General features: G+C 56.2%; 1 protein-coding gene across 2 annotated transcripts; it reads right to left on the bottom strand.

The window, feature by feature from the left end:
* Positions 1-4: 4 nt before the first annotated feature.
* Positions 5-8,851, bottom strand: ISOC2 (isochorismatase domain containing 2). 2 transcript variants are annotated; one of them, XM_007998160.3, is made up of 6 exons: positions 8,740-8,851; positions 3,377-3,517; positions 2,667-2,876; positions 2,291-2,361; positions 2,015-2,132; positions 5-409 (listed from the first exon to the last, which is right to left on the bottom strand). In XM_007998160.3, the coding sequence occupies exons 2-6, from the start codon at positions 3,512-3,514 to the stop codon at positions 329-331; spliced, it is 618 nt and encodes a 205-aa protein (XP_007996351.1). In that variant the 5' UTR covers positions 3,515-3,517; positions 8,740-8,851; the 3' UTR covers positions 5-328. The 2 variants fall into 2 exon arrangements, with proteins under 2 accessions (XP_007996351.1, XP_007996352.1); XM_007998161.3 differs by lacking the exon at positions 2,667-2,876.
* Positions 8,852-9,231: the final 380 nt, after the last annotated feature.

Below are 9,231 nucleotides of genomic sequence, written 5' to 3'. Positions count from 1 at the left end.
GGTCCACAGCCACATGTATGTTTATTCTGCGAGTCCGTGTCCCACAGTTTGAGACTCTTCTTCCCCTCCCCTTCCCGCTCCGTGAAGTGGCCCGGGGCCGAGCCCCGCCTCCACCTCGGCTCAGCCAATTCCCACCCAGCTTTCAGGAGTCTTATTTGCATTTCCGGGAGCAGCTGTCCAATGGAAGGGCAGCAACCTACTCCCCCCACCAAGGGGGCGGCACTCCTGGTGGATCGCACCACTCTTGGGATCCAGGGATGGGGGGAACGCGCTTCCACTGAGGTCCGGGCGACAGGAGGGTGGTCTTCCCTCAAGGCAGGGTTGGAGTTCAGTGCAGGAGGGGGTTCTGACCTTGGAAGAGGCCCAGCAGTCCGCTGTCTGGGGCGGGCTCCTTGATGAGCTTCTGGATCTGTAGGGGCAGAGGGAGATGGGACAGGAAGAGTCTAGGGTCCTGATCTTCATGAATGACAAATCTGAGGGACACCTCTCCGTCTTCATCTCTGAGATCTTATGGCCACCAGCTGCCCAAGACAACACTCCTTCTTCTCAAGACTTTTTCTGGGGCCTCCTTTTCATTACACATGACTGGTTGAGCTCCTAACTGCCCACCATCTTGGTCTGCTTTGCTGGCTTGGACCACTAGGAGTGGACAGCTGTGTGCCGGGGCTTCTTATCTACACCTTCCGCTTCTTAAGTAACCTCATCTCTCCTATCCCTCTTCTGGGCCCTCAACTTCCAAATCCAGCCTGGACTTTGCCCCTGAACTCCAGACTTATCTATCCAACTGCCTCTTAGATAGACATGAGCAACCAACCGCATTTCATCCATCAGCAAGTCCCAGCAAGTTTACCTCCAGAAAATAAAAATAATAATAATAAAGAAAAAAAAAAAGCCTGCATCCCCAGTGCCTCATCACCGCTTGCCTGGGTGCCCAAATTAACCTCCTTACTGACAGGTCTCCCTCCTCCCCTCTATGCCACACTCCCTAACCCATTGGTCACACAGTGCCAGAAAGAACTTTGTAAACTGCCAATCTGATATGGGCAGCTCCCCTGCACCAAACCCTGATGGCTGCCCATGGCTGAAATCCCAAACCTTTGGGCTCTGGCTCCTGTGTGAAGACAGGGTGCTGGCTCCTCCTGCCCAGTGCTCACAGTGGCCTGCTACAGCTCTTTGGACAAAGAAAGCTCAGTCCCCCTCCCTTGGGAACACTGAGTGCCTGATGCTCCCTTCCCCTGCAGGTCAGAATTCAGGGCCACCCCTGCCACTCTCACTCATCCCTCTGCAACTCCCGCCCCAGCTGGGGGACACGATGTGTGATTGAACATGGATGGATGCAGACTCCAGGGCTCACCACAGTGGCTGGCATGGAGTAGGTGCTCAGTGAATGTTTCACAGAGCTGAACTAGAAGGAAGGCAAGGAGCAGACCTGGGAGGGCCTGGGAATGTCAAGGTCTGGGGCCTCTCCAGCATCCTGAGGGCCAAGGGCTTGAAGCAGGGGGTCCCAGTACCTGGCTGACCCTGGTAGCAGGGCAGCCACTCTGGGGGTGGGTGTGGAGTCTGAGAAACTGGAGGAGGGGCGCCCAGGCCGGAAGGGGCAGAGGTGGAGGAGATGGAGAGTTGGGGATGGGTGTGGACAGGTCAAGGGGCTTCTATCTACAGAGTCTCTGCAGACCTGTTCTTGCCCAGTGTCTGCCTGGTCCTTCTCTCCTTCAGTTCATTCTAAAGTCACCTGCTCCAGGATGCCCCCTAGACCCTCCAATACGAACTCCCTCCTCTGTGCCCTGACCCTCTGGATCGCCTCCCCCATTTCATCGCTCTCTGTGGTCCTTGTGGTCCATCTGCCGGCTCCTTTCATGGATTTATGGTGGTGACAGTGACCAGCAGCCTCCCCTCCAAGAACCTGGCGCCCCCTGGAGGCGGCAGCCTGCTGGTGCCGGGATGTGTTCCCAGAGCCCAAAGACAAGACCTTTGTCACATGCAGGGGAGGTGGGGGCGGCCGCGAGGGCATTACCTCCTTGAACTGTGGGTGGGCGGCATCACCCACCAGCTGCAGAATGAGCCCTTCGCTGGTGGAGAGGAAGGCACCACTCTGTCTCATGCGGGCCAGCGCCACCAGCCGGTCCACCTGGCTGTGAATAGGAGGGAGGGAGGGAAGGTTGGTGTGGATGCCATGGCCTAGACACCCAGACACGCTGGCACCCTGGTGGGAATGGGAATGCCGCCTGTGGCCCTTCCTGGGAACCCCTGATGGCCCCCAAGTGCACCCACCCAGGGAGGGCACTCTCACCTGCGTGAGGAGCAGGCGTCCACCACCACGTGGACCTGCAGCCCCCGGTCCAGGAGGTCCAGGGTTGTGTTCTGTGGGTAGAGAGAGGTCAGGGCCAATCCCGGATAAGAACAGGGGTCCTGGGTAAGGAACTGGGGATGCTGAGTCAGAATTAGGGGCCCAGAATGGGGAGGAGGGAAGCTTGGATCAGAGCAGGGGGCCCCCAGGTCAGAAGGGGATCCAAGATAGGATGGGGCCCTCATGTGAGAAGAGAGGGCCCAGGTCAGGGTGGGGATCCGACAGGGAAGTGGAGGTTTCCAGTCAGGGAAGGAGGTTCTATTTAGGATGGGGGTCCCAGGTGAGAATGAGGGACCCCTGGGGTCAGTCAGCATCTCACCAAGATGCAGGCCTGTGCCTCAATGCCACAGAGCAGCACAGAACGCAGCTGGGGCCGGCTGTCCAGCTCCTGCTGCAGGGCCGGCACCATGCTGAAGCATGTCTTGGTGAGCGGCCGAAGGCCCTCAGCCCCCAGCTCAGGCACCGTGGGGCCCAGGCCTTGTGGGTACTGTTCCGTCAGCAAGACTGGCACCTCCAGCAGCCGGGCCACCTGTGCCAGTGATGGGGAAGAAAGGTCAGGGTCTGAGGGAAGAGGAGCTGGGCCTGGACTCCTGGATCTGAGGGAGAAGGGGCTGGGCCTGGACTCCTGGGTCTGAGGGAGGAGGAGCTGGGCCTGGACTCCTGGGTCTGGGGGAAGAGGGGTTATGCCTGGACTCCTGGGTCTGAGGGAAGAGGAAGAGGGCCTGGACTCCTGCTTCTGAGGGAGGAAGAGTTGGGCCTGGACTCCTGGGTCTGAAGGAGGAAGAGTTGGGCCTGGACTCCTGGGTCTGAGGGTAGAGGGCTGAGCCTGGATCCTGGGTCTGAGGGTGGAGGGCTGAGCCTGGATCCTGGGTCTGAGGGTGGGAGTGCTGGGCCTGGATCCTGGGTCTGAGGGGGGTGCTGAGCCTGGATGCTGGGTCTGAGGGTAGGGGGCTGAGCCTGGATCCTGGGTCTGAGGGTAGGGGGCTGAGCCTGGATCCTGGGTCTGAGGGTGGAGGGCTGAGGTCATACCCTGAGCATGCGGGCTGCCACTGAGACGATCTGTGGGAAGTAGGCGATGTTGTGGCGGAACTTCTCCTGCATGTCACACAGGAACAGGATAGAGGATCCTGGAAGGACTCGGCCCAGGATGGGCCTGGCAGCCGCCATTTTCTGGGGGTGGCAGAGGGGTGCTGGGTCAGGCCCGAGGACTCCTCTCAGTGTCTCCAGCTGGCGTCCAGGTCCTTGCACACAGAGCCTTGCAGGGCCTGGGGCACCTTGCCAACCTTCTTTCCACCTCCAGGTCTCTGCGTCTGCTGTTCCCTGAGCCTGGAACGGGCTTCTTTCTTATTTCTGTCCTATTCGGCAGGGAGGTGACTTCCTTGGGAAGCCTTCTGGCTTCCAGGTGTCCCCCTCCCGGACCCCGTGTTCTCCTTGCTGAGGACTGTGTATAACGTCAAGGAGTGCTTCATGATCCCGGTTACCATTCGCCCTGGTCACCATCCACCCTGGTTATCATCTGCCCTGGTTACCACCTGCCCCGGTTACTATCAGATCCCAGTTACCATCAGCCCCAGTACCATCAGCCCTGGTTACTATCAGATCCCGGTTACCAATAGATCCGGGTTACCATCAGCCCTGGTTACCATTAGCCCCAGTTACCATCCGCCCTGGTTATCATCTGCCCCAGTTACCACCCACCCAGGTTACCATCAGTCCCGGTTACCATCAGCCCCAGTTACCATCAGCCCCGGTTACCATCAGCCCCAGTTACCATCTGCCCAGGTTACCATCAGCCCCAGTTACCATCAGCCCTGGTTACTATCAGATCCCAGTCACCATCAGCCCCAGTTACCATCTGCCCCAGTTACCATCAGCCCCAAAATGGAGGCTCTGCTGGGCATCCTACGTTGGGCCAGCCCACTCCCCAGGGCCTCCTGAATGGCCCACCTGATCCTCACCCTGCTCCGAGAGGAAACTGAGGCCATATTCTTCAGCCATAGGAAGGAAGGGGGCCCCTGAACAAGCCATAGTGTGGACAGACCTCAACACAAAAGCCATGGAGTGTGAGATCCTGTTTACCTGAAATGCCCAGAACAGGCAAATCCGCAGACAGAAAGCAGATGGGGCCGAGCACAGTGGCTCACGCCTGCAATCCCAGCACTTTGGGAGGCTGAGGCGGGCGGATCACCTGAGGTCAGGAGTTTGAGACCAGCCTGGCTAACATGGCAAAACCCCATCTCTACTAAAAATACAAAAATTAGCCAGGCAGTGGTGGGTGCCTATAACCCAGCTACTTGGGAGGCTGAGGCAGAAGAATCGCTTGAAACCCAGGAGGCGGAGGTTGCAGTGAGCCGAGATTATACCACTGCACTCCAGCCTGGGCGACTGAGCAAGACTCTGTCTCAAAAAAAAAAAAAAAAAAAAAAAGGAGACTGGGCTCGGTGGCGCACACCTATAATCCCAGGACTTTGGGAGGCTGAGGCGGGCGGATCATCTGCGGTCAGGGGTTTGAGACCAGCCTGGCCAACATAGGGAAACCCCGTATCTACTAAAACCACACAAAAAAAATCAGCCGGGCGTGGTGGCACACACCTGTTGTCCCAGCTACTCAGGAGGCTGAGGCAGGAGAATTGCTTGAACCCAGGAGGCGGAGGTTGAGGTGAGCAGAGATGGCGCCACTGCCAGTCCAGCCTGGGCAATAAGAGCAAAACTCCATCTCAAAAAAAAAAAAAAAAAAGAAAGCAGATGGGTGGCTGCCAGGGGCTGTGGCCGCGAGGAATTCAGGGTGACCACTGAGGGGTGTAGGGTTTCTGTTTGGGATGCTGAAAATGCTCTGGGGCTTGGTGGTGACGGCGGCACAACATGACTCTATGAATGCCGCTCCACTGTGCATTTTCAAATGGCCGAAAGGGTAAGTTTTATGTTAAGTGCATTTTACCACAACAAAAAAAGAAAAAGAAAAAGAAAAAAAGGACAGGCTAGTGAAGCCACCTGGCCAGCAATTATTTTGCAGGGGAGGAAACTTCAACCCGAAGGGCCCATTCACCTGTCCTGGGCCCTGCAGCCATGCAGGGCACACCTGACTTCCACTCGGTCAGAGCATTTACACTGTCAGAGCGTCTACACTGTCAGAGCGTCTACACCGCAGGGGCCCTGTCTCAGCATGTCTTGGCCTGTGTCCCTGGGAGGCTGATGTTTTTGGGTCCCCGAGTTTGCTGCACAACTGAGGGTTTGGGCTGCGCTTTGTCTGTAGCTCTCTCCCCGTCTGTGTGTACAATTTGATTGTACTGAACTCATTTATTCATTAACTCACCAGGGAAATGGGAGACCCTAGAGGCTCACTGGAAGCAAGACAGAAGGTGTTCTGGGAAGCTGAGGGAGGCAGGGCACTCACTGAGAAGCTGCTATTTTCTTTTTCTTTCTTTCTTTTTTTTGAGATGGAGTCTTGCTCTGTCACCCAGGCTGGAGTGCTGTGGCACGATCTCGGCTCACTGCAACCTCTGTCTCCTGGGTTCAAGGATTTTCCTGCCTCAGCTTCCTGAGTAGCTGGGATTACAGGCTTGCGCCACCATGCCCGGCTAATTTTTGTATTTTTAGTAGAGATGGGGTTTCACCACCTTGGTCAGGCTGGTCTTGAACTCCTGACCTTGTGATCCACCTGGCTCAGCCTCCCAAAGTGCTGGGATTATAGGTGTGAGCCACCGCACCTGGCCTGGAGCTCCTATTTTCAAAGCTGGGTAGTGAGGACACTGTTGCTCATTGTCTTTCTTTCTCTCTCTCTCTCGTCCTGGCCTCAAGCAACCCTCTTGCCTTGGCCTCCCTGTACCATTTTTCCTTTTTGAGACAGGGTCTCATAGTGTCATCTAGGTTGGAGTACAGTGGCGCAGTCATAGCACACTGCATCCTTAACCTCCTGGGCTCAAGTGATCATCCCACCTCAGCCTCCCAAGTAGCTAGAGCTACAGGTGTATGCCACCACACTTGGCTAATTTTTGTATTTTTATATTTTCAGAGACAGGGTCTTGCTATGTTGCCCAGGCTGGTCTCCAGCTCCTGGGTTTAAGCAATCTTCCCACCTCAGCCTCGCAACATGCTGGGATTACAAGCGTGAGCCACCACGCGTGGCCTATTATTCTTTGAACAAAATCCATCCACCATAGCAAATGTTTTCTATGTGCATCATATCTCAAGTTTAAAAACGAATAAATGGTTAAAATAGTGAATTTTATGTTGTGCAAATTTTATCTCATTAAATAAAATTGAATGGAAACGCCCTCTGAAACAAAACCAGTGAATTAATCCCATAATTACAACAGTGGTAAGTGCTGGGATTTGGAGGGAGCCAGATCCAGCTTGGCAGGGGCTGCAGTGTTCTCCCAGAGGAAGTGAAGACAGAAAAACCATCTTTTCAGAAAACACAAAGCTGACTATTACTCCCCTGTCTCAAACTGTCCCCTGACCCCCGTGGATTCTCTCTGTCCTCAGGACTGAGATGTAGACGCCCCTTTCCCCGCTCCGGCACTGCTCTGAAGACCCTCCAGCCTCAGCCCAGCTACTCCTTCCTCTCAAACAGCCCTTGCGGTTTCCTTCCCCTGGAGTGACCCTCTCACACCCACTCACGTGCTAACCCTTCCTCCCCTGAGCAGGAGGCAGGACCTGGGACACTCAGGCCCCAAGGGATGATTCTGGGGAACCAGGAGCTGGAGAGCTGACAGGTGGCTCACAAGGGCCCTGGAGTCTCTCTGCGGAGGGCAGTTGGGAGCCATGGAGGGGCACATCTGGGGGCCAGCATGTCCAAAAGCCTAGGACAGGCATCTGTAGCACCCAAGAACTCCCCTCTGGCCTGACAGGAGTGTGGGTTGTAACAACTCCTAGGGACAGCTGAGCAGCTGCACTTCTCAAAATGATGGATACGCAAACCCTCTGACCTCAAAAGCTGCTCCTAAGCATTTATCCTACAGACATTCATGTGAAACGACACAGGGTTATTCATTACAGGACTCTTCCCCAGAGCAAAGGAGCAGAAGTATCAATGTCCACAATTAGGGTATACTGGTTATGCCGTAACTATACTCTGTTATTCCTCGCAGCCAGAAAAACTTACGAGGAAGCTCTTTAAGTAACAATACGAAAACATGTTTGAGAGAAGTGAAAAAGAAGCAGAACAGTGTGTGTGGAATGCTCCTTTTTGTGCCAAAGAAAAAAGGGAGAGAAAGTGTGTCTGTGTTGCCTATATCTATATCTGCTATCTCTGGCAAACGAGCAAGAAACGGGAGACTCAGATGGGTGAACCAGGCACTGGGGAAGTGTGTAGGAGCCTTTTCACTAGGTCCTATTCCGTTTCTTCTGAATTCTGGACAATGTGCAACAGGTTGTCTAGTCAATACTATACACAATAAAGGGTTTACGTGAAGCCAAAACCCAGCAAAACTGATCTATGGTGTCAGAAGCCAGGACAGTGATTGCCCTTGGACCACTGTGATGGAAACGACGACGGCGGGAGATCCTGGGATGTGGCGCATGCTTGACTTTTTTCTTTGGGTACTTGTTTACACCAGGGTGCTCCCTTTATAAATATTTATTTGAGCTGTGTATGTGCAAACTGTATGATTTTCTGCGTATGTGGTATTATTCCAGAAAAAGTGTTCAAAATGCAAAATACGAAGATGGCTTCACGGCCCCGCTGTGCGGTTGAACTGGAGGCAAAGGCCAGGGAGGAGGAGGTCGGGGCTGGGGCCCAGTGGGACAGGGGAGAGACAGGAAGGGACAGCTGGGATGGTGGGGAAAGTCCGGGAGAAAGGGCCCCCGTTTCTGGTCGAGCGAGGGGCATGACCTTAAGACTCATAGGAGATCCCGGGGAGGGGAACTGGTTTTTGGGAGATGAAAAACTGGGGTGAGTGGATGTGTGTGTGAGCGAGAGAGATGTGGAGGGGAGGTCTGGGCTGGAGAGGGCTGGGCGTGTCCCGGGGAACGAGGAGAGGTTCAGCCTGAGCGGAGGGTATCCAAGGCCAAAGGGGGCGTGGCTGGAGGTGGGCGGCAACGGGGGCGGGGTAGGGCTGTGGATTTCCCGACGCGGTCTCGGAAACCTGGCCTTGGAGCCTGGACTTCCTGGTTGTGTGACCCTGGGCAAGTTTCTCTTTGTCTTAGCCTCAGTTTTCTCGTCAGAGAAATGGGGATGAAACCTGCCCACCCTGCAGTGCTGTTACAGAGGCTGCAGGGGCGACCCGGGGACGCTTCGGGTCTCTGGCCAGCCAATTCTGGCAGGGCCACGTGGCGTCCTCCTTCTGGTTCTGTGACCTTGGCCCGGGTCGACCAGGCAGAGCCTCAGTTTCCCCATCTGTTAGGCGGGAAGGTCGATCTCCAAATAGCGCCAGCAGTGAGAGAGGACTTACCCGGAAGGTGCCGGGTTCGAGCCCGGAACGGCCCCTCCGCAGGTGAGGCCGGGGGCACCCTCACCTCTCGGCGCTCGGACGGCCGCCGCTGAGGCCTCTTGCGGGCTTCTCGGGGCGGGTTACCGTTTCGTTGGGGCTGGACACGTGGCCCACCCCCTGCACGGTCCGCGTTCCGCCCACTTGGGTCGAGCCGTCCAATCGACACTCATCATGCGCTGCCTCGCCCCCTCTCTCCGGCCAATCCGCATGTGCCACTGCCTCTGCCCGCAATCAGCGCTCACCAACTCTCCCCGCCCCCTGCTTCTCAACCAATCCGCATATGCCGCTGCTTTGCTCCCGCCCCAGGGGAGGGGCGCCGGCTAGACTGTCAGACTGGAGAAAATGATTAGCTCGCAAGTCGCGGTGGGGGCGGGGCAGCAGCGCGTCCGACCAATGGAGAGCCGTAGAGGGCGTGAGTGGCGGCCGACGGGGCAGAGTCGCGCAGTGGTCTCC

The sequence above is a fragment of the Chlorocebus sabaeus genome, chromosome 6 (genome assembly GCF_047675955.1).
Source record: "Chlorocebus sabaeus isolate Y175 chromosome 6, mChlSab1.0.hap1, whole genome shotgun sequence".
NCBI classification, from domain to species: domain Eukaryota; kingdom Metazoa; phylum Chordata; class Mammalia; order Primates; family Cercopithecidae; genus Chlorocebus; species Chlorocebus sabaeus.
The sequence above is the reverse complement of the archived record's forward strand: the minus strand, read 5'-3'. Positions and strand labels throughout refer to the sequence as shown.

Excerpts from the sequence above, each read along its gene's own strand:
- ISOC2 (XM_007998160.3), bottom strand. The coding sequence starts at position 3,514 with ATGGCGGCTGCCAGGCCCATCCTGGGCCGAGTCCTTCCAGGATCCTCT. Across the intron at positions 2,877-3,376 it reads TGGCAGCCCGCATGCTCAGG|GTGGCCCGGCTGCTGGAGGT; the intron begins GTATGACCTCAG and ends TCACTGGCACAG. Across the intron at positions 2,362-2,666 it reads AGGCACAGGCCTGCATCTTG|AACACAACCCTGGACCTCCT; the intron begins GTGAGATGCTGA and ends CTCTACCCACAG.